Below are 23,892 nucleotides of genomic sequence, written 5' to 3'. Positions count from 1 at the left end.
CAGTTCATATCCTGTTTGATATACTCGATTAATCTAATAAATAGCGGACATGACGTATGGTGCGAGCGGCCAGGGGGCGTTTTTAACAAATAAACGAGCGTATGTTTTGCTTGCTCGTTCAGACTTAGAGGTGTGAACAGACTGCAATGTGCGAACGGATCATTTGAATAGCCACCCCTTGTTTTTGAACGAACGCAAATAGCGAACGGCTCTGAATGAGGGCCAAATATTTTTACTGTGAGGCAATGAACACCCTGCAAGACCGCACCGCAAGGGCTTTAGCAGAAAAAGAACAGGGATAGTAAAATGGCTGAAAGTCAGAAGTGAAAGTACAGGCAGACAGCGCTAGCATTAAGTCACAGACAATGCAGAAAACAATCCCTGCACTATCAGCACTTTGATCAACTACTTAGACACAGAGCCTGGTAGGAAACTGCGCTGCATACTCTGACCTTATAGGAGGAGAGGTATGTGGGGGGACCCGGACCACTAAGCCACCTTTATCCAGCATCCAGCAGCGTTTGTCACTTCCTATGAAGAAAATTGGCGCCGAGGAGCAGAACGGAGGCGGGCCCAGGGAGGAGCGCTGACACAGCCCGCCAAACCACTGTGGAGAGGCACTGTGCAGCGGGGGAGGTGCCGGCTGTGAACAGGGAAGGCGCGCTCCCCTGGCATGCATTTAACCCCAGGGGCGCTGGAGCCTGTCCGCTCTGCTGCAGCCCGCTGTCCCAGGGGCCTGTGGAAGCGCCTGTTAATACCTGGCTCCACTCGCAGCCAGTCCCCAGGGAGCCCCCTGCCTGGGGACTCAGGACTGTGTTATTTCGGCGGGCACCATCCGCTTACCTGTCCCCCTTGGATCCGGCCACAGTCCGGGCAGTCCAGGGTCTCCGCAAGCCGTGACCCCAGACCCCACCAGCATCTCGGTACCGGCATTCTTGTCCGTCGGGGTGAAGGAGCGACAGCATGGACGTCTGTGCAGACTGTCCATGCTGTACTGCTCTAGTGTGCAGCCACAGCTGCCTTTAAAAATCTTCAGGGGCTATTAACAGCCCCACTCTGTAGATAGTGAACAGACTCCTGGCCGGGCACCAATGAAAACTGATTGCCTTGGCTAGGGGGTGGGGTGTAGGAGAGGGACCCCAGTGCATCCTGGGAGGCTGAAAATTAACTCTGTGGTGCCCCATGCCTGACATCATCACCAGTACCCCCAAGGTATCCTGTGGATACCCTATGGACCCTGAAGTAGAAAATACTTTTAATTGTCTTGCATACATGGTGTGTATAGAATTCAATATCAAATTGCCTCCGCGTACAGGGAGCATGACTTTGAAGGAATCATTTGTTCCTAATAATTTTTTGAATGCTTGAATACACCTGAGCAATTACCTTATGGGCACATGTAAAGTACTCATGTTTGGAAGTGTTTAAATTGTGTTGGTTAAACTTGTGTTAGTGTCAATAACAAAGTACACAATGCTGGTATGCTTTTATAAGCAGCTTCACACTAGCAAAACATGTTTGTGATATGCAAGATAATTATTGTTAGTAACAATTGCTGGTTAATAAGTACCTGTCAGGTTTAAGATAAAGTACAGGTCACCTGGTGCCTGGTCTTTGTTCATGGCTTATAAACCTCATTAGCATATTGCACACATATATGCTTTATACCAGGCAGGAGGATCATTTCTTGACATACATAACCCACAATGTAAATACGTAACGTTACAAACTACAGTAAATGCAGGTAAGACACAAATGTGTGCCCTAGTTTTGAGACCAACGCCTCTGCTTACTACATAATGTGACTGTGGTTGCCATGGTAGTCACATAACACTGTGGAAAATCTACAGAATTATTGTTCAGTAATATTGGATTACAGCAGTTTCCCAAATTTGGTCCTCACATGTGTACGATGCAGTAGACAATTATAATGTTTCAGTTCTATTTATAAAACATAATAAATAATATATAAACGCTGGAACTGAGCCAAGGAGCCCTTGAGAGGCCTTAAAGGTAAATGCCCCTCTAACATGTCACACAAGAAACTAACAAAACCCCTTCCCCCAGATTACATGGCACATTTATCAGTGCACACAGCAGCCTCCGTCCTCTATCACATGTAGGTTGTATGACACCCGTTATCACATGTAGGTTGTATGACACCCGTGACCTCACTACAGCATAGCCTCAGCCACTAACACAGTCATTAAGTAAATTAACTTAGTTCTTCGGTAGTGACACGTTATCTTAATCATGTATTCCGCCCCTCAGGCTGGGTGTTATGATATCACTAGACACCGCACAGTCTCGGACTATAGAAGAGAGAGAAAATACTGTATACTCATTAGGAAGACTCAAGACGCATTGTGCGTCTCTATGACAACACAGTAGCTGCGCCCGTTACCCCAACCACACATACTGGCACACACATACTGGCACACACACACACACACGTATGTACAGACACCCAGCGCTGGGCAGGTGCATGCAGGGTGTGAGCGGCGCAGTGTGTGTGCTGCTGTCTCTGCACAGCGTCCTTCTCTTCCTCCCCCTTCCATGACAACTGCCGCAGCAGCCGGAGACCACCTCGCCTTCCCCAGGCCTCATCACCTGATCCGTGCGCCTCTCCCCAGCCGCCGCTCCTTCCCCGCACTGCAGACAGCACACACACCGCAGCAGCAGATGGGAGCCCCGGGGAAAAGCTACCGGTCGCCACTGCTGGGACGAGATCCAACGACAGGGACGGGGCGTGGCTGGGCTCAGCACACCTACCAGGCACTGGGCGGGACCTCGCCTTCCATGCTGTGTGTGTGCCGGCGCTGAGCTCCCACATGGGAGGGGCTGCACCCTGTGGGCGTAGAAAGATTGTGTACTTGGGCGGGGCTATAGTGTTCAGTTGCAGCTAACACAGGGGAGGGGGCAGCTCTGCTCTGGTCACAACAAAAACTAATGCTGGGCATACACTACAATTATCTGTCAGATATCTGTCAAATCTCTCTGGTGGGAGGAAAATGTGGTCCGTTTTCTAGTGTTTGGGAGCAAATTTCTATTGTCATTGTCAGGTTTTCATTCCAACCAGCCAGATTTGACAGATATCTGACAGATAATTGTATAGTGTATGCCCAGCATGACTGACAAGAAGAGACAACTTAATTTTACTCTACATTGTATATTGCTTCACAGCACTGACTGAGGTCTGTGTACGATTCCAAACAAGGCTCTCCTAACTATGTTGAGTTTATATATTGCCCCCAGGCTTGGGTGGGTGTCCCACCTCAATCCAAAAATATACTGACAAAAATGAAACCTAGTGTGTATGCGTGTGTAAATATGATAGGGATTGGGAATTTAAATTGTAAGCTACAATGGGGTAGGGACTTCTGTGAATTCAAAAGTGTTCTTTGTAAAATGCTTCGGAATATGTGTGCGCTATATAAATAACTGGTAATTAATAACTTGATCAGGGTCGGACTGGCCCACAGGGGTACAAGGTAAACTCCCGGTGGTCCCCACTGCCCAAGAGCCCATCCTCTTCTCTAGGGATCAAGTTCAAGACTGTGCTATACATTAAACATACAGTAATGTTACATTATCTGCACAGGACTATGGTGTATTGTCTACAATGCATTGCTGTATTTAATCAGGTATGCGATGCAGTCAGGACGCCGACAGTCGAAATGCCAACCACTGGCTTCCTGACTGTCAAATCCCCGCAGAGTACTGATGATAGGCGTCGAAATCCCGACGCTGTCATTAGACCTATGACAGGAGCCCAACGCCTAGCATACCAAACGAAGGTAAGCAGGGTGTGGAGGGGGGAGGGTTAGGTTTCAGGGCTCCTGGGGGACTCAGGGTTAGGCACCTCCTCGGGAGGGTTAGGCTAGGGAAGGGGGGGTTAGGGTTAGGCACCCCTGGGGGGAGGTTAGGGTTAGGCACCCCCCAGGAGACTTAGGTTGCAGGGATGGAGGGGTTAGGTTTAGGCACTTAGCGGGGAGTTAGGGTTAGGCACTAGGGGGGGAGGTTTGGGTTAGGCACCCCTAAGGGAGCGTTAGCATTACTTACCTAAATCTGCTGTCGGAATCTTCACCTCTGCCGGGCCTCCAGCGTCGGGATTCCATCTGGTACATTATTTTCACCCCTGCCGGTCCTCCAGCCTCGGGATTCCATCTGGTACATTATCTTCACCCCTGCCGGGCCTCCAGCATCGGGATTCCATCTGGTACATTATCTTCAATGCACTAGATAGCAGTATTTACTATATATATTTTTCAAAGGGCCCAAACCATGCACTCTCTAATGGTTAATCACACACTTAAGTATGGGCCCGTATCACTGCATTTCCCCGGTGGGCCCTTCATGTCCCAGTCCGACACTGTACATGATTAATGTATACCTGGCAGGCATGCATCTGTGAGCTAACTACTCCCCTGCCTGGTGTGCTTAGAGGAAAATAGAGGTGCCCATTTTATAGTGACAAAATCAATTGCTGATAAATACTTACAGAACTCAGCGACATTGATAGAAATCAGAGAGTACAATAGATGTTCTGTTTCTCAGAATGTTTCCCTAAAATATAAAGAGGTAATATAAAGTATACAGGAGGAAGGGATATAACCAATATCAGACAATTTACAGTGTTTCTAAAGGTAAAGATACTTTGATCACTTATTCCTCTCTTCTTCTACCCTCTGACAAGTCTTCTGTATTTTACATATTTCTCTAAACTTTTTGGATGGATTTTGCGGAATAAAAATGACAATTTAAATAAACAATAATAAATAATAAAGTTGTATTTAGTTTCAATATAAAACAAGACTGTACAAGCACATCACAGTTCTTTTTTTGATTCCTGTTCACCAGGTCGAGTACAGTCCATCTCTATTTCACTGTTACCGATGTCCAATGTCTGCAACTACATACATAAATACATATATGTTATAAGTAAATTAAATGTGTGAGTCATTATAACAGTTGTCTAACATATGGTAATGTATGTATGCCGTGTCACCTCATCCCATCTCCAGCTTCACCACAGTATGGCGTCTGAGAGCAATAGTAAGTTGTGGGTATTTTTTTAGATGAGGTATGGGGGTCTAGGAGCAATAGTTAGGGGTATTTCTATAGATGAGGTATGGGGGTCAGGGGGTAACGCTGAGTGGAGTATTTTTGCGGATGAGGTATAGGCTTAGAGGATGTATAATTATTAGGTCAACATCAACACCATAACATCGACAGTTTTAACATTGTTAAAATGTTGACGGGTAACATGTCGACATTGTCAGAATGTCAAAATTAGGGTGAGGTTGCGGGTAGAAAGAGTAAGGGTTTGGCACTGAGAGAGGTTAGGGGAGGCTACGGGTGGAGCTTAGGCACTAGAGGGCTGGTTGGGGGATAGGGGGAGAATACCTACTGGAACCGCCACTCCGTCTGATTTTTACACCGGAAGTCACACTCACATGACCGCCGATACCCAGAAGATTACGCTGGAGCCACTGCAGCTGTCAGGAGTGGGTAAATCACCACTGGGCCACCAGGGACGACATGTTGACATTCTAATATGTTGACATTTCATCAATGTTTAAATGATGAATGTTGACATGGTCAATGATGATATTATGACCATTTCGACATATCATACCACGGGTTGGGTATGAAATGCGGACGGCCGGGAAGCCATCTGACTAAATACCGACGCTGCAAGCCCGAACGCTGAAAATCCCGACTGGGGCTGGTAAGTACCCTAACCCTCCCCTCTCCCCCCCTTTACCCTAACCCTACCTTAGGGGTGCCTAACCCTAAACCCCCCTCCCTGCACCCTAAACTTAACCCTCTTGGGGTGGTTCCTAACCCTAACCACCCCCCCTGGTGGTGCTTAACCCTAACCCCCCTCCCCGCACCCTAAACCTCCCGGGGTGGTGCCTAAGCCCCCCCACACACACACACACACACAACTAAGCACTTACAGTACCTGGCTCATCTTCATTCGGGAAGCCGTCTGTCTAGATTCCGGCATCTGCATCTTGATAGGCATCGGGATTTCGAAGCCTATCTTTAGTCCCGTGCTAGGATTTAGTCAGACGGCTTCCCGGCCATCTGCATTTGCCTGCATGCCCATACCATATCTGGGGTCAGGCTGCATTTGTGAGGGGTATTTCAGTGTCTGAGGTATGATATCCATGAGTAGCAGTTGGTAAAAGTTACAGTATACTGCATTGATGGAAGGATGAAAGATATCACAGTGGGTTATAGTTACTGTCACAAGATAAGGTCTACGGGCCTGATTCAGACCCGGTCGCAAGCGCTGAGTGCTCGCAACCGGGTCGATAGTGGCCCAGAGCGCATGCGCATGACGGAGCCGGCTCCGTTGTGCGCATGCGCGAGACTCGGATAGTGACGGGCAATCCGTCGTTCCGGGTCTCGTACCAAAGGGGGCATGCTGTCGATGTTGATTGACAGCACGCCCCCTTTGGTGGGGACGCCTACTGTCTGGGGGTGGCCCCACTGACCTCACAAGTGACGTCAGTGGGAGAGCTTTCGACTCTGTTTGAGCCGAAAGCTCTCTGGGGCTTGCGGCCACGAGACCCTACCACAAGGGTCTCGTCGCAAGCCCGATGGTCACGATGGCCTTGACCATAGCGACCATCATCTTGGCTGCTCGCTATAGCTGTGGGTGGTCACCCACAGCTACGCGAGCGACCAGGAGGACGTTCTAAAAATAAAAAAGACAGGCCCTGATTCAGAGCGAGCGCTCTGTCAGAGCATCCGGCTCTGAATCAGAGCCTACAGCTGCATCATTTATCTCATGTACATTCAGTTTATTTCTTAAATAAAGAGGATTCTCTTCACCATCCTTGTTCTGTGACATAATGGTGGAAAAATTGGGCATAAACTAGGGATGTGCAGGCTCGGATAGGTTCGAGTTTGCACGTGGAGTTCGGATTTTTCCCTCCAAAAAAACGGAACTCAGAACGAGGCAAAACGTCATCTTACATGGACGAACATCATCATTCCTGGTCTTTTGTCCAGGAATGATGATGTTCATCCATGTAAGATGACGTTTTGCCTCGTTCTGAGTTCCGTTTTTTTGGAGGGAAAAATCCGAACTCCACGTGCAAACTCGAACCTATCCGAGCCTGCACATCCCTAGCATAAACCTTCTGTGATACCCCGTAAATCCCAAAACAGCTTTCACCTGTTTCTTATTTATGGTTCGTGGGCAATTTTGTATTGCCTCAATTTTATTAATTTGGGGCTTATCAAACCTCTACTTATGGTGTATTCAAGGTATGGGCGTAGCAATATTGGGTGCAAGAGGGTGCCCTTGCTATGAAGCCCAAGGGCTTATGGGGCCCCAAACCCAGCTCATATAGTTGTCTACCAAGTTCCCGAAATTGCCTGCTAAGACATTGGGTACAATCCATTGCCCAGTCCTGAAACGGGAGACTCGTCAGTGGCAATCTTTGTCTCTCCCTCTCAGTAAAACTCCACACTGATATGATCCATCTCCCACACCCTGTCTCACACTCACAAACACAGCTGAAAGTAGTAGTAATGGATACACCTGTACACCTGCTGTGTGATCTGGAAAATGCAAACTGTGTGGGGTCGTGAGGACGAGTTTGAGAACCACTGTATTAAGCTGGGCATACACTATACAATTATCTGTCAGATATCTGTCCAATCTGGCTGATTGGAATGAAAACCTGGTAATGTATGGGAGCAAATGACAATCGACCATTTGCACACAAACACTGGCAAATAGCCAAAAATGGTTTTCAGACAAATTGGTTAAAACACACGAATTTAACTAATTTGAACACTTTTTTTTGTCCTTTTTTCAGTGTTAAAAACCATATGATCGACTGTCATTTGCTCCCATACATTACCAGGTTTTCATTCCAACCAGCCAGACTGGACAGATATCTGACAGAAAATTGTATAGTGGATGCCCAGCTTTAGTGTAACCTTTGTAGCTAGTGAGAATAATCCTGTTGATATGCTCACAAAGGGGCTCAAGTCACAAGTACTAGTCTTGTTTCAAGTAAAATGTGGACTGGAATATACCTGACATGTTTCATTACTTGTTTTATCTTGTGTTTAACCCCATTTTTCAGTTTCAGGAATTGATTGCATATGATGAAATGTAAATATATTTTATGTGAATGGAAGCAGCTTGTAGCAAGGGGGGGTGTTGGAGAGGAGTGACCTCCAGCGTTATCTCCATCTCCTGCTTAGTGACATCACTGAGCATCCTTTACTACAATGGCCACCAAGGCTGCTTCTGCATGGAGCCAGCTTGTCACTGTGTTCGAGCAGCGCAGTATTGTACGTCTGTATAGTACATAAAATCTGTCCAGCATGACCACGATGTTTGTACCTGTTACCACAGTTACAAGTTCGGATGATTCTCTGCCTATTGTCACCATACTCCGCCACCTGATACTGTGAGTACTGCTGGATACTTCAAAAAGGTATACAATCGGGAAGCCGGCTGCCTTAATACCAGCAGCCAGCTTCCCGACTGTCATATCCCGGCGAGGGATGAAATGCCGGGCGTCTAGATGTAGACGCCTGACATTTCCCCGACGCCGGGCGCCGCGAGCAGACAGCCGCTGGGGGGAGGGTTAGGTTTAGGGCACCCGGGGGGGGACTTAGGGTTAGGCACCCCCCCGGGAGGGTTAGGGTTAGACTAGGGGGAGGGAGGGTTAGGGTTAGGCACCCCCGGGGGGGACTTAGGGTTAGGCACCCCCCCGGGGGACTTAGGTTTAGGCAGCGGGGAAGGGCGGTTAGGGTCAGGCACTTAGAGGGGGAATTAGTGTTAGGCACTTGGGGGGGAGGTTAGCGTTAGGCACCCCTAAGGAGGGTTAGGGTTAGGGGGTTAGGTTAGTAGATACTTACCTTAGGACGATCATGATTTCCAGCGCTGTCGGGCTTCCGCTGCCGGGAATTCTGCATCTGTCGGCCAGGCACTGCTGGGAATCGAACTGCCGGTCATGCGGCCGGCGGTATTTCATACCGATTCCTTCAAAAAACCTATAACTCTAGTTAAGGAATCTGTGTGGGCTAAGGGCCTGATTCAGACCCGCTAGTGAGCGCATTGCGCTCGCAAGCGGGTCGATGGTGGGCCAATGCGCACACATGGCGTGCACAACGCGCGTGCGCAGGCCACGTAGCGAGTGAGAAATCACTCACTCCGGGGCAGCAACAAAACGGGGCGGCTGTTGATGTTGATCGACAGCTCGCCCCATTTTGTAGGCAGGGAGGGGGGGTGGCTATACAAACGGAGGCGTTCCCGAAGGAACGCCTGCCGTTTGTGGGCGGCCATACTGACATCACTCGTGATGTCAGTAGTGGACTTCCTGCTCTACTAGAGCAGGAAGTCCACTTGGCATTGCGAGTGCTGAGACCCTACCACAAGGGTCTCCTCGCTTTGCCGATGGTCGCGATAATCGCGACCATCGCCAGGCCGCTCGCACAAGCTGTGGGTGGTCACCCACAACTGTGCGAGCGGCCTGGAGGCCGGGATTTAAAACAAAAAGGGATGCCCTGATTCAGAGCGAGCGCACGCAAATAGCGTGCGCCTCTGTATCAGGCCCTAAGTATCATGATACACATTTCGCTGGTACCTATCACTAACAACTGCAGGTTGTACACCAAATATGACATATATCAACAGCCCAACCAGAACACCTGTGGCAGGGCAGGCTGTGATGTGTAATTTCACAGCAGCTGTGTTATGGACTGGGATTTTTGTGGACCCGGGATGGAACCAGGAGTGGAAGCAGGTACATATTTAAATTGGAAAGTTGGTTGTTTAATATGGATATTAGTAGACATGAAAATATACAGATAGTAACTAGAGTCCTATTTTAAATAAACTTGGAACCGAGGTATGTGGATGATAGGTCACTGTAGTGGGAGATAACAAAGTCAATGTCCAGAAAAGTGGAAGACATGTTTGAAGTGAAATCCAGAAATTATGTAAATATGGCTGAATGAGATATCCTGTAGAATGGCTGAATGAAATATCCTGATATCCTGTAGAATAGCAGAACGAGATTTCCAGATATCCTGTAGAATGGCTGGACGAGGGGTTAATGACAGGTTCAGAACACAGGAGTGGGTAACCTGTGGGAGACCGAGCAGTCACCAACGGACTGGAGGACTGATCAGAGTGGTGCTGGGAGATCTGTGGTAGCCGATTTAGCTGACAGGAGGCAGAGGAAGCACCGGAGCAGGAATGAGGCTTAGGGGCACAGGGAACTCTCTCACAGCAAGCTGTGAAACACATTGCACTGGCAACTGCAGGGAGCTCCAAACCCCCTTAAGTACCCAGCAGCACAGCGTGAGTGGCTGGGAGAGATCACCTGATGCATCAGAATAGGCTCACTATGTCACATGTCCTGAGGCAAGATGGCCGCACCCAGATACGCGTGGCGCGGTGATGCCGATAACCATACCATTGCCAGCATGACCCACCGACATCAGACCCCTGCACGCACCCAGCATCAGTCTCCAAGTACCAGCTCCCCCGTCAGAAGGACCATGCCACAGCGTCTGCACTGGTAAGCATCGTAGGCTCTTGGGAAGAGGTACCCTGTTCGTGATAGTACCCCCCCCTTTAGGGTGGCCTCAGGACACTCCTTTGGCTTCCCAGGATGGGCCAGGCAAAACATATGGATAAGTCTAGGAACATGGATGTCTTCGGCCCTGGTCCAACAGCGTTCCTCTGGACCATAGCCTCGCAAGCAGATTGCAAGTTACCATGACGAATGCGGGTATACCTGTGCCACCTCAAATTCCACCCCCTTTTCAGTTTGGACTTTAGGAGGAGTAGGAAGGACGTGAAGAAATTTGCTGAGGATCAAAGGCTTGAGCAAAGATATATGGAAGGAGTTGGGTATTTTTAATTATGGAGGGAGTTGTAAATGATAGGCGACTTGATTATTAACTTCTAAGATCGAGAGTGGTCCAATGAACTGAGGGGCGAATTTCGTAGATTATATACCCCAAGGGGATACTTGGGACACTAAAGACACACTTCTCCAATTTACAGTATAGGTGGTTCTTCCTCGAGACAAGACTTCTTTAACATGATTCCGCTGTTCAACGGGAGAAGAAAAAAAAAATGAAAATGTTGTCCAAATAGACCACAACCGAGACATATAGGAGATCTCTAAAGATCTCGTTGACGAATCCCTGGAAAACTGCAGGTGCGTTGCAAAGCCCAAATGGCATGACCAAATACTCGAAGTGACCATCACGTGTATTGAACGCAGTTTTCCACTCGTATCCAGCACAAATTCGGATGAGGTTATAGGCACCTCTGAGGTCCAATTTAGAGAATATGGTGGATCCTTTGACTCTGCCAAATAGTTCAGTAATTAATGGTAGAGGGTATCTGTTTTTAACTGTGATGTCATTCAGTCCCCTGTAATCAATACATGGTCGGAGACCTCCATCTTTCTTAGAGACAAAAAAAGAAACCTGCACCAGCAGGAAATGTAGAAGGTCGGATGAATCCTTTTTCCAAATTCTCTTTAATGTATTATGACATGACAGCCATCTCAGGCAACGACAAAGGATAAGTGCGACCACGAGGAGGCGTCTTTCCAGGCATCAATTCGATTGGACAGTCCCATTCTCTGTTAGCCTCTTTTTCAGAAAAAAACATTGTGTATGAGAGGGAAAAAGGGAAATGGGACACACAACTGCACAGGAGTATGTATTATTATTATTATCATTTATATGGCGCCACAAATGTTCCGCAGCGCCTTACAAAGTACATAAACAAGTTGTAGACAAGCGACTTACAGAACAATACAATACAATACAGGACCAGGACATGGATAATATATATTGTTACATTAGTGACCATAACACCCAGATAAGCAACAGAACATAAGCAACCAAGTGTTAGGTGCCCTAGTGGTTAGTAATAAGTAGATGAAACTAAAGTAGGGAGAAGCACAAGAGGGTAGAGAGCCCTGCTCGTAAGAGCTTACATTCTAAAAGGGAGGGGAAGACAAACGGGTGACACAGATGGAGTAGACGGGGAGGAAGGAGTATGTAGCAGCAAGTTAAGATGAGAGCTGGAAGGCTTTGATGAAGTAGTGGGTCTTGAGAGCCCGTTTGAAGGATTGCAAAGAGGTGGAGAGTCTGATGGGGAGAGGGAGAGAGTTCCAGAGGTGGGGAGCAGTGCGGGCAAAATCTTGGAAGCGGGAGTGGGAGGAAGTAATCAGCTGGCATGAAAGGCAGCGTGCATTAGTTGAATGAAGATAGCGGAGAGGAGAGTGAAGGGAGATCAGATCAGAGATGTATATGGGGTAGATTGGGTGAGGGCTTTGTAAACGAGCGTGAGAACCTTAAATTGGGTTCTAAAAGGGAAGGGGAGCCAGTGGAGGGCTTGTAGGAGAGGTGAGGCTGATGTAGAGCATTTGGAGAGGAAGATAAGCCGTGCAGCAGCATTAAGGATGGACTGGAGACAAGAGAGATGGGATTTGGGGAGGCCAGATAGGAGGAGGTTACAGTAGTCCAATCTGGAGATGACCAGTAAGTGTATGAGGGTTTTAGTGGCATCCTGGGTGAGATAGGGTCTGATCTTAGAAAAATTTTTGAGATGGAAACGACAGGACTGAGAGAGGTTCTGGATATGTGATTTGAAGGAGAGGGATGAGTCCAGGATAGCTCCAAGACAGCAGGGACTAGATGAGATAGTTATTCCATCAATTGATAAATAAATAGTGGGAGGTGAGGTTATGTGGGAGGGTGGGAAGACGATCAGCTCTGTCTTAGCCATATTAAGTTTAAGAAATCACTGGGACATCCAGGAAGAGATAGCAAAGAGATAGTTGGAGATACGAGTCAGAAGAGAGGGGGAGAGATCAGGGGAGGAAAGGTAGATTTGAGTATCATCAGCATAGAGATGATAATGGAGGTCAAAAGAGCTGATGAGTTCACCTAGAGAGGAAGTATAGAGGGAGAATAGGAGAGTTCCAAGAACAGAACCTTGGGGAACACCGACTGTAAGAGGCTGTGGGGTGGGAGAGGAGTCATGAGAGGAAACAGAGAAAGATCAGTCAGAAAGGTAGGATGACAGCCAGGACAGGGCAGTGTCACGTAGACCAAGGAGTGAAGGATATTCAGCAGGAGAGGGTGATCCACAGTGTCAAAAGCAGCAGAGAGATCAAGGAGAATGAGAAGAGAGTAGTGGCCCTTTGATTTGGCAGCAAGGAGGTCGTTGATGACTTTCGTGAGTGCAGTTTCAGTGGAGTGGAGAGAACAGAAGCCAGACTGAAAAGGGTCGGTAGTTAGAAAGGTTAGGATCAAGGGTAGGCTTTTTAACAATGGGGGAGACAAGGACATGCTTGAATGCAGAAGGAACAGTACCTGATGAGAGAGAGGTTAATGAGGTGGGCAAGATAGGAGCAGGCAGGAGAGGAAGCGGAGGAGGCGGGAGGGGATAGGATCAAGGGGGGAGGTGGAGGGGAGAGGACTGGATGAGGACCATGATAGTATAAACGAATACCAGAACAGGCATACAAGAATCAGGTGGTGATCCCTAGAGTATATAAGTATATAGTGTACAAACGTATAGAGAAATTACTCCTAAACGAGGCACACCCCAGCTTCCTTGATAAAACCTGTCTCCGGCAAAACACGCATCGCTCATCAGCTGGCGGGTTCCCAGACCCCCACACCATTTATCCACTTGGAGAGTATTCCAGACAGGTATCTGTGCTTTTATTCTTCTCTACTCTCATTAGCTGCTGCTGATTGTGATTCCCTGCACTGCCTAGAGCAACAGGGATTTCATTCTCTTTCTGGCACTAACAGCAGAAGCAGACTGCACTGTTTCTATTGTGCCATGAGACAGTAAAACTCATTCCACGTCCTCTATATGCATAAGACGTGGAACAGCAGAATCTGACCTATAAGTGCACATACTCTAATTTTCATCACTATCTAGATATATTTTTACTGTATACTCTCCAAGGTATAACAGAGGGACGCCTCTGATTACCATTATATCTATTGAGATAAATTGATTGACTTTTTGGACTATGGTGAACAGCTTTTTAATAATTATATGTATTATGTTACTATGTCATGCCATATATGTTGTGTCTTATTTCTGCCTTTGTTTTTGCACACATGAAGGTTGATCCTTCATGATCACTGTATTAATTTATAATAATATTCTTTGTTTGCTACCTATGCCATACCATCTATTATCATTTAAACTCAAGTGTTTCTGGTATGTTCAGATTGCAACTAATGATGCAGGACTATAAATTAACATATGGTAATCTCTTAAATTAGTTGCGTGCACGTGACTGAGATCTTTATAAACATCGTTTATAAGTGCTGTTTAAATTGTTGATAATTTATTGTAAATATGTCCTAAGATGAATGTTATCTTTATTACCAGTCGCCGTTAACAACTGATTGAAAAAAAATATTTGCATATATTTGTTGTTGTTTGGCGTAGATAAAGCTTATCAGATATATCATACTGACATATATCTGAATGGTAGTGCTGTCTTAATGATATTCGTTTGTGTCCCCCCCTCCCTTTTTTTTGACCATATATGCCAGGCGTAATTATCTATTTATTTTTAAGTGTGATTAATTAAAGATATATTGTAAACAATAATTGCTACATTTTCTTCAGCTTCACTTTTTCCTTCTTTCCTTCCTTTTTTTCTCCTTCTTTCAAAATCTGGGGTGTGCCTCGCTTAGGAGTCCTTTCTCTATACATTTGTACACTTTTCAGAAAAAACATCAGCAAATTATTGATATTCTCCAGAAATTTGTGGTATTTAGAAGTGACCATTTATCTTATCGGTTGAATCTTCGGAAGGCAAGAACCTTGGCATGCCTTACTCCAAGACTGAACCTGCATAGTCATCCAGTCAATCTTAGGGTTGTGTTTACGTAGCCATGGGAACCCAAGTATGATGGTATGGGATGCCTTGGGTATTATTATGAAACTGATATGTTCAGAATAGAGAACTCCGATACAAACCCGGAGAGGTTGGTAATTGCTTAAAACAATTCCATTAAATATGGGTCTACCATCGATAGAGGTCAGGGAGAAAGCACGGTCCAAGGTGACGCAGGGAATTTGCAGTTTATCCACCAACTGAAGAGACATAAAGTTTTCTGCTGCCCCAGAATCCAGAAGGGCAGACACAAACATAGGGCTAGACTTGATATCAAGGGCTATAGACAATACAAAAAAACAAGCGGAACGCTATTAACAATCAAGTGACCACAGTATAAATAAAGGTGTTTATTATAACAAATAAAAAAAGTAAAATGGTAACCACATACTATCAAAGCACACAGATAGGTAACATGGGGGAACGATGGAATAGAAATGATGAACCGGACCACTATATGGTCTTCCTTCTATATATGTCCACAATATGTTGTGCGGCAGTCCACTGTTTATATAGTTCCTCGGTAGATGTGGAAACAGCAGCAGTAATAAATTAGATACCTGGTATGTACAGCGTGCAAAAAGTCACCTGTATAACAATGCCGGTGGTCACGCTGTATTGGGTCAGACTGATGCCTAGTAGTACGCTGGGATCCATTACAGACAGGGACTGGGCGTAACTCACTGATGCGGCTGATTCTACCAAGGTGCCGGGAGCTGTGTAGATGATCCACGTGGCTAAAGGTGAACTTTCACTGACTGTGCAGGCTGAAATCTCCGTATGCAGCTTTTTCCTTTTTAGCAGAGCCGTGTGCAGCGTGCTCTGTCTGCTGGTGCTCCACAAATACTACAAGCTTTCACAACAGTGAAACACAGTGTCCGTGTGCACAGAGATAGTCTCCTTGACACGTTTCTCTGGGGTTGTGGTATTCCCAGTTTCCTCAGAAGGTGAATGGTCTCCATTGTGGTTAGAATGAGTTTATATAACCCTCATAATTAACAGGTTAAACACAGTTGTGAGTACAGGCAAGACAGATTAATTTTCTTTGTGGACAGAGGAATTGCTCCTAACTGGGTGTCCCCGAGACTAGTTAGGAACAGGAGTTTCCTGGCTTATGGGTACAGGAAGCCACCAGGTGACCAGTCTCTCCACAATACATAGAGATTCTTTTGGAGACGTCTCAGTCGTTCCTCTTTAGAGAGACGGGTTTGGTTAACCTGCATGGGTTCTTCGCCTGTATATGAGGAAGGAGAATAGGCAGGAGAGGGGGTAGGATGACGTCTAGGGCGTTCCGATCTATGCTTCTCAGCCTGGTGTTCTCTGAAGCAAAGGTCTATTTTGTTGCATAGCGAGATTAGGTCATTGAAGCTGGTGGGTAAATCACAAGTGGATAGGTCATACTTTATCCGATCTGTGAGTCCATGCCAGAAGGCCGATGTCAGGGCTTCCTCGTTCCATTTGAGTTCAGATGCCAATGTGTGGAACTGGATAACATATTTATTGACAGGATGGATTCCTTGTTTCAGATGTAAGATACTGCATGATGCGGAAGTGGTTCTTTCAGGCTCTTCAAATATCCTCCTAAATTAAGTTAGAAACTCAGAGAAATTATCCAGTAGAGGGTCAGATTGTTCCCAGAGCGGAGAAACCCAGTCTAAGGCTGAACCGGATAATAATGATACAATATAAGCCACCTTGGTCTTTGGAGTAGGAACATTTGAAGGCTGGAGTGTAAAATCCACATCGCACTGATTGAGAAATCTACGACACAGTTTAGGGTTGCCATCAAACTTGCTGGGAGTAGGCAGATACAAACGAGGAGAGGACCCAGCCGTAGAGACCACCGAGGTAGAGACAGTAGTAACTGCAGGAGTGCCAGGGGAAACCAGCGATGCCTTTAATGTATCCTGGCAGAGCCCCATCTCCTTGTGCCAATTGTTGTTGCATGGCCTCCAGGCCTTCCAGACGTGTTGCTATGCCCTGGAATAAATCTGTTCTGGACTCCTGTCCAGTGGCCGAATCCATCTGGCCAGTGCAAACTGTTACGGACTGGGATTTTTGTGTTCCCGGGATGGAACCAGGAGTGGAAGCAGGGACAGATTTAAATTGGAAAGTTGGTTGTTTAATATGGAGACTTTGGGACTGGTCAGAGCGGTGCTGGGAGATCTGTGGTAGCCGATTTAGCTAACAGGAGGCAGAGGTAGCACCGGAGCAGAAACAAGCCTTAGGAGCACAGGGAACTCTCTCACAGCAAGCTGTGAAACACGTTGCACTGGCAACTATAAAGAGCTCCAAACCCCCTTAAGTACCCAGCAGCAGAGTGTGAGTGGCCTGAGGCAAGATGGCCTTGCCCAGACACCCGTAGCGGGGATACCAATAGGCATACCTTTGCAAGCATGACCTACCGACATCAGACCCCCGCACGCACCCAGCGCCAGTCTTCAAGTAACAGCTCGCCCGCCGGTAGGACCACACCACAGCGTCTGCACTGGTAAGCACTGCAGGCTCCTGGGGATAGATACCCTGGTCGTGACAAGCTGGAGTGCCACAGGTTGCCTACCTCTGAAATAAAGTATACCACCAGACAACACTGCAGACCATTCTCTGATCACTAGGTACAATAAAGGTGATGAACACCAAGCTGACTTCAAACCACTGCTTTCCTAGATGCTTTGTGCCCTTGTCTTCTGTTAATTAGTCGACCACCTAGCCAACTATGAAGGCAAAGCGTTAGGGGGCACTTACTAAGCAATGAAAAAAGCTGATAATTTCATTGCTTGCTCACTAACACATAGCGCCATCTGATGGCTCTGTATGTTACTTACCAGTCCTGGCGCCGCCGCTGGACACCTTCACGCATGCACTGTCACCTACGGTCCTAAATGAGAAATTGCAATTAAGCAAGATCTCGTTCATGCACACTGCACACACATGGACCCTTTTCTAGGTTTGTGCAATCAGGGCCCTAATTAGGGGCATGCAACTGGTGACGTCCTATAGGCCTTGAATGGCACACTGCAGCCAGGATCACTGCTGCGGCATCGGTGGAGCATCCTTAAGTGGCTCCGGACAGGCACCCTGTGTAGCTGATCTGAGAGTCCTCAGGCCATACTAGTCAGCACTGCACTTACCGTCTCTGCCGGGCACCCCACCCCCTGAGCAACGTCATGGCCCCAACGTCATTATGTTGGGCACTAAGGGGGGCAGGCCAACACATCTAAGCTCTGGTATGGCTTTGGGTGCAATACAGTCATAACAGAGGTTGCTGATTCGCCCGGAAAGGTGATTTACTGTATAACCCCTCTAATGAATCTCTTTTTAGCACATTAATACTATGGGGCAAATGTATTAAGCTCTGGAAAGTGATAAAGTGGAGAGTTATAAACGACCAACCAATAAGCTCCTGTTATTTTTCAAACACAGCCTATACAACATGACCGTAGGAGCTGATTGGGTGGTCATTTATAACTCTCCACTTTATCACTTTCCAGAGCTTAATACATCAGCCCCATCCAAGGGCAATGTAACTACATTATGATACTTCTTGATGAGTCTTGTCACGTGTTGCGCATAAAGCACGTGACGAGATTACAGGCACTAGTTCCGCATCCTGCCTCAGACACATGACAGCCTCGCGAGAAGATGTGCTGTGACAAAGAAAGCGTACGGAACCGCGCACAGCTTGTGTGTTCCTTCAGTCTCACGCAAATCGCCGTCACGTTCCGTTTAACTGTGTCACGCCCCCTTACGTCATCACGTCCCCCCCGGTACAGCGTAGCGTGGACAAGAGCGCTTCACTGTGTGAGCCAGCGGCAGAGGCAGAGCAGAGGTGAGCTTTGGGTACCCGGGCTGTTGTGGGGGGGTGGACTGCAAGTTCGAGGGGGGTGAGAGCAGAGGAGGCAGCAGTTGAGCTCTGCGTTCGGCTCATACACAGTGTACCATGTTCTGTCCTCACACTTGCCGGTGCCTGCATTGTATCATGCAACACAGGACACGTTACCCTGTGATTGCAGTAGAAACCCCTATATGTGCTTTATGCAAATTATATTAAAGTAGCAGCTTGTTGCACGTTATAGGGTCAGCATGAACCCTTAGTGATGTGTGTAGTGTACACAGCAGCTACATGATATGTAACACACCTATCTCCTACCCTCCAACATGACCCATTCCCTTAGGTACAAAATGCTCTGCTCCTGGACTTCCCATCTAATGTATGATTGCTGTCACCTGTGTTGAACTAGGTAATTGATAAGACAGGTATTTCACCATAGGTGTCTGCAATCATAAATTAAGAGGGAAGTCCAGGAGCAGAGCGTTTAGGTGCCCATACATCAGCGACTGTTTGTCGCGATGCGATGGGGGAATGCCGGTGTCCCACCATCGATGTTCAGCGATCCGTTGCAGCATCGCGTGATCGCGGCAATCTGTCGCTAATGTATGGGGCTCTTTTTGTACTTCATGGAATGGGTCTTGTTGGAGTGTCTGCTGTCTATCATCATACCCATCACTACACACTGCTGGTCTGTGAAGTGATGGGTTTGGTATATGCATCGGGCATGTTTGGTCGGAAGCGACCAGTGATGCGCGTGCACACTGGTCGCTTCCGACATCGCCCGTACATGCTGGTCAACCTGACGATCCCGTCAGGTTCAGCATGTGCGGGGATGATGGTTGTGCCTAGACTGAACTTTCACTCGTTCAGTCTAGGCACATCACTAGATATACAAACGAGAGCGTGATTGCAATGTCGTAATCATGCTCTTGTTTATACATCTAGTAGTGGATACCCGCCTATAGTATTTGCTATAGAGCAGACTTTATTGTTATTCCGTACTCAGGAGTGACCATAAGGCTGATCCTACTCTAGTGTGCTGTAAGCTCCAGTGAGTAGGTGATTCTTCAACTGCTTGGTGGCCATTCCATAGCTATTGCTCAGGAACTGAATGAATAAACCTGATGCCTGTCCATTACATAATGCCTAAACCCATTTTTTTGGCAACATAAATGGTAGCTTCCCACAGACTCATCGTTGAAAATTGCCCTAAAGCTAAGCCTCTCTGTGGCTATGTGAAAAGTAGAGGCCTGCTCTTGTATGCTGCATTTCATATGTCATTACAATCTTTATACAAACAGTCTCATTTATTTACCTTTGCAAGAAACAACACAGGTTCATAGGAGCATTGACTATTTTTTTTTGTTGTCTTCTATGTATTCTCTCAGTGACCGGTGTCATGGTGATGAAAGCTTCCATGGAAGATGATGATTCAGGATGGGAACTTTCCATGCAGGACAAAATGGGGAAAAGCAATGCCAACTGGATAGATATAACTCAGGAATTCAGAGATGCTTGTGGTGGTAATTATATAGATAAATAACATACAGTTTATCTAGAATAGGACACAATTTGTGTAACAAATATTTTGAAGGCATGGTGTAAAATAAAGATTTTGGGTAACTCCTTGAGAGTCCTATAACTTTGAAATGGAATCAGCAATAATTAATTTAGTAGCACTGTACTGTAAATGATCATAATTGCAGCAATTAAAGGCTGGTATTGAACTGGTCTTTTAGTTATAGTGATTTAAATCATAGATTTTCTACTGTCTATCTTTTTTGTCCATATTTTTAAGTTTGACCACTTTTTTGCTGTTGAATCAAGTAAATTTACATTAAAACAATTGACTCTTGATTCTCATATATAGGTTTATGTTCCTATAACAACAACAACATTCCCTATATAATGGTGCTGAGGAATGTGTAAGAAATTAACAGTGTAATGTCCTATCTATTGCAGAGCTGAAACTGGGGGAGCTGCTTCACGACAAACTGTGAGTATAGGTGTTTGATACCTTCATGTATTCATTGTCTATGCAGATAGCTACAGCTGTCCAGGCACTCATGCCTCAATGTGAGATTACGTATTACACATAACCCTCCTTTTGTATTTTTGTTATTAACTTTCAGCTTTGGCCTGTTTGAAGCCATGTCAGCCATTGAAATGATGGACCCTAAAATGGATGCTGGCATGATTGGGAATCAGGTTAATCGGAAAGTTCTGAATTTTGAACAAGCAATAAAGGTTAGTTCTGGCTTATCCTATAAATCATGCAAATATTACACACGACTTTCTCCTTGTATTACAATTTAACCGTTCTCCTGCTAAGCATTTTACTTCTAGCAACTTAGTGCTGGGTAACATGAACCGATATTATCAAGGCTGGTTTGTTGTGACTTTAGTAGCAGTTGAAATTATAACATGTAAAAGTACAATGACATAAAACTTACAAAAATTGAGAATATATAGATTTGCTTAACTTGGTAAACGTTTACAACGTACATCTCTAAATAGTAGCTATGGATTTTTATGAAAGGATATTGGTAGATATTAGTTGGTTTTTCTTAAACATTTCTCTTTTTATCAAAGGATGGAACCATTAAAATTAAAGATTTAACATGGCCAGATTTAATAGGAATTATGGATACTTGTTTTTGTTGTTTGGTAAGTATGTCATTGCTACTTTCTTATTTTAGTAAACTTCTTTAAAACTGAGTTATATGGATGTGCTATACCATAAATAGTAACTCACTGATGATCAAGTTATTAATATGATAGTAGTCATAGACAACTAGAAAATTACAATTTTGGCATCTTGTGACTCTGGACAAGTCACTGTTTGTCTGTGTAAGTAGTATTCAAATTGTTGTGGCAGGGAAACGGCACAATAAAATTGTGTAGTCTTTTGTAAATGTCTATTAACTCTTATGCCAGGTTCAAGCTTGGCCGACAGATCAATTTGGTGTGTTTGTGCATGCACACCGACCGACATGTCTGCCCACAAGATCCGGTAGTGACATAATTGCCTGTGGTTCCTGCTGCTGGCAGGCGTATAAGTTGGTTGTCAGTCCATGCATACAGGCAGATGTGCGCACTATGTCGCATCTCCCATGTTGCACTGCAGACAAAATATATCTCTGAATGTCAGTCACAGGTATCAGTGTTTTCCCCAGGCTTTATTTAAACGGCGGTCCGTTTGGCAAAATTATCTTGCCGCCCGGGACCTGCAGGACGTGCTGTTTGTCCTGTGTGCAGTGCAGCAGAAACCAATCACAGTCGGCAGCGTCGTCTCAACCAATTGCCGCAGGCAGATTCTCTTCACTACAGCTCCCAGAATCGCCCTGGCGCTTGCTGCTCCTCCTCCCTCTGTGTCCGCCTTCTGCAGCTGCCGCCTGCTCGTCTCTCAGACACAGACTCCGCTATTCTTCCTGTGCCCCATGTTCCCAACTCATTCTGCCACACTCCAGTCCCTCTCCATCATACGCTGCTCCTGCCACAGCCACTTTCCATTCTGTGCCTCAGTAGGGATGTCTGACCCGGGCTGGGGAGGTGTGCAGACCCGTTGGTGCTGCAGAAACACTTCCAGAAGCAGGTGCCACAGCTGCTCAGGTGTAAATGGTGCTTGTAGAGGAGCACCCTGAACGGTGAGGACCCCTGTCCTTGGTGTTACTGACTGTCTTTATGGCCCCTTCGCCTGGTATTCATTCCCATTTGCCCTGACTGCTGTGTGCACCCCCCCCCTCCTTACCCCTAGCACTGCCTGTCCCTAACCTCCTTGCCCCCAATACTGCCCTAGCTATCTACCCTTGCCAACACCCAGGCCAGGCATAGTGTGCAATAAGGGGCATACTGTGTGGGCATAATGTGCAAAAAGGGGGCATACTGTGTACATATTGGGCAATAAGAGGGCATACTGTGTACATAATGGGCAATAAAGGAGCCATATTGTATGGGCTTAATGTGAATTGGTACTATTGTGTGGCCACGCCCCCTCCATGTAAAGCTGCGCCCCTTTTTGCATGAAGGCTGCCACCCGGTTGCCAAAATTTTCTGGGGAGAACACTGGGTATATTGGGTGTGCACACTGGCCGATGGCAAGGAAGTTTTATATTTGTCTGCTGAATGAATGATATATAGACCACCTTGTATTCAGCATAAGTAATCTTTTAGTATGTAAATATAGAAGTGTTTTACCGCCAAGCTGTTTCAGCAGGCTGCCGTGCCCTGTCCTTATGGCAGCATCACGCTGAAACAGCCCGCCCTCAACCATCCCCACCCGCGGGCTGCGGTGTCCCTTAGGTGGGAAAGGTTGCAGTTTAGCGATCATGGTCTGTCAATAGACGTCATGCCCCATCTTTCAGACTGCTCCCTGCCCACTGTTCACTCTACAGAGAAAACTAATAGAACATGTGACTCGCATCACTTTTTTTTTAGGACATTGTGTTCGTTGCCATATGGCTAATCCTGTTTTCACATTTTATCAGTGTAACTTTCAGTGGGAATAATTGCTTTATTTTGTAGTCTACAAAACTAAATTTTAGATACTCCCATTTTATTTATCTTCAGCACAGATTACTTTTGTTAAATTTTGGAATAAATATATTTTTAAAATTTGTATATAAAAGAGAAATGTATCACCCTTTTTGTTATGTTTATGCAAGTAGTATTACACCAAAAATATACCATGTTGCTAGATTTATTAATGTAATGGGTGCTTTATTCCTTCCAGGGTATTCCTCTATTAGTTTGGTATCTCCTTGCCCAAGTACAGTTATGTCCTGTTGTATAAAGGTGTTACAGTAAAAAAAAAAAATTGTTATAAAGAGTAGTTTTATGTATAATGTTTTTTTTTTTTTTTTTTTTTAAGATAACTTGGTTAGAAGGCCACTCTTTAGCACAAACGGTTTTCACGTGTCTTTATGTCCATAATCCTGACTTCATAGAAGACCCAGCCATGAAGGCATTTGCACTTGGAATTCTCAAGATATGTGATATTACTAGAGAAAAGGTGAACAAAGCTGCTGTATTTGAAGAGGTTTGTCATCTGGTATCTAATTAACTACATATGCTAAAAAGTACTTAAAAACAAAACAAAAACACAGTTGATTTGTT

General features: G+C 46.0%; 2 protein-coding genes across 5 annotated transcripts in view; one reads left to right on the top strand and one right to left on the bottom strand.

Annotated features, from left to right (window-relative positions):
• The window catches only part of AGTPBP1 (ATP/GTP binding carboxypeptidase 1), a 198,390-nt gene extending 195,586 nt beyond the window's left edge, over positions 1-2,804 (bottom strand). The window contains exon 1 of one of the 2 annotated variants that reach the window (XM_088470094.1): positions 2,773-2,804. The gene's annotated coding sequence lies outside the window, so the exon portion shown is untranslated. The other variant, XM_088470093.1, reaches the window with a different exon arrangement.
• A 15,763-nt stretch (positions 2,805-18,567) lies between these two features.
• The window catches only part of NAA35 (N-alpha-acetyltransferase 35, NatC auxiliary subunit), a 104,218-nt gene continuing 98,893 nt past the window's right edge, over positions 18,568-23,892 (top strand). For 2 of the 3 annotated variants that reach the window (XM_088470091.1, XM_088470089.1), the window contains exons 1-6: positions 18,568-18,774; positions 20,166-20,300; positions 20,740-20,773; positions 20,910-21,024; positions 21,370-21,444; positions 23,648-23,815. In XM_088470091.1, the coding sequence (XP_088326217.1) occupies positions 18,588-18,774; positions 20,166-20,300; positions 20,740-20,773; positions 20,910-21,024; positions 21,370-21,444; positions 23,648-23,815 (714 nt within the window). In that variant the 5' untranslated portion in view covers positions 18,568-18,587. The remainder of the gene's footprint in view (positions 18,775-20,165; positions 20,301-20,739; positions 20,774-20,909; positions 21,025-21,369; positions 21,445-23,647; positions 23,816-23,892) is intronic. The other variant, XM_088470090.1, reaches the window with a different exon arrangement.

The sequence above is a fragment of the Taudactylus pleione genome, unplaced genomic scaffold (assembly GCF_031769625.1).
Source record: "Taudactylus pleione unplaced genomic scaffold, aTauple2 ptg000095l, whole genome shotgun sequence".
In the NCBI taxonomy this organism is placed as follows: Eukaryota; Metazoa; Chordata; class Amphibia; order Anura; family Myobatrachidae; genus Taudactylus; species Taudactylus pleione.
Note: the sequence above shows the minus strand (reverse complement) of the source record. Positions and strands in the feature narration are given on the sequence as shown.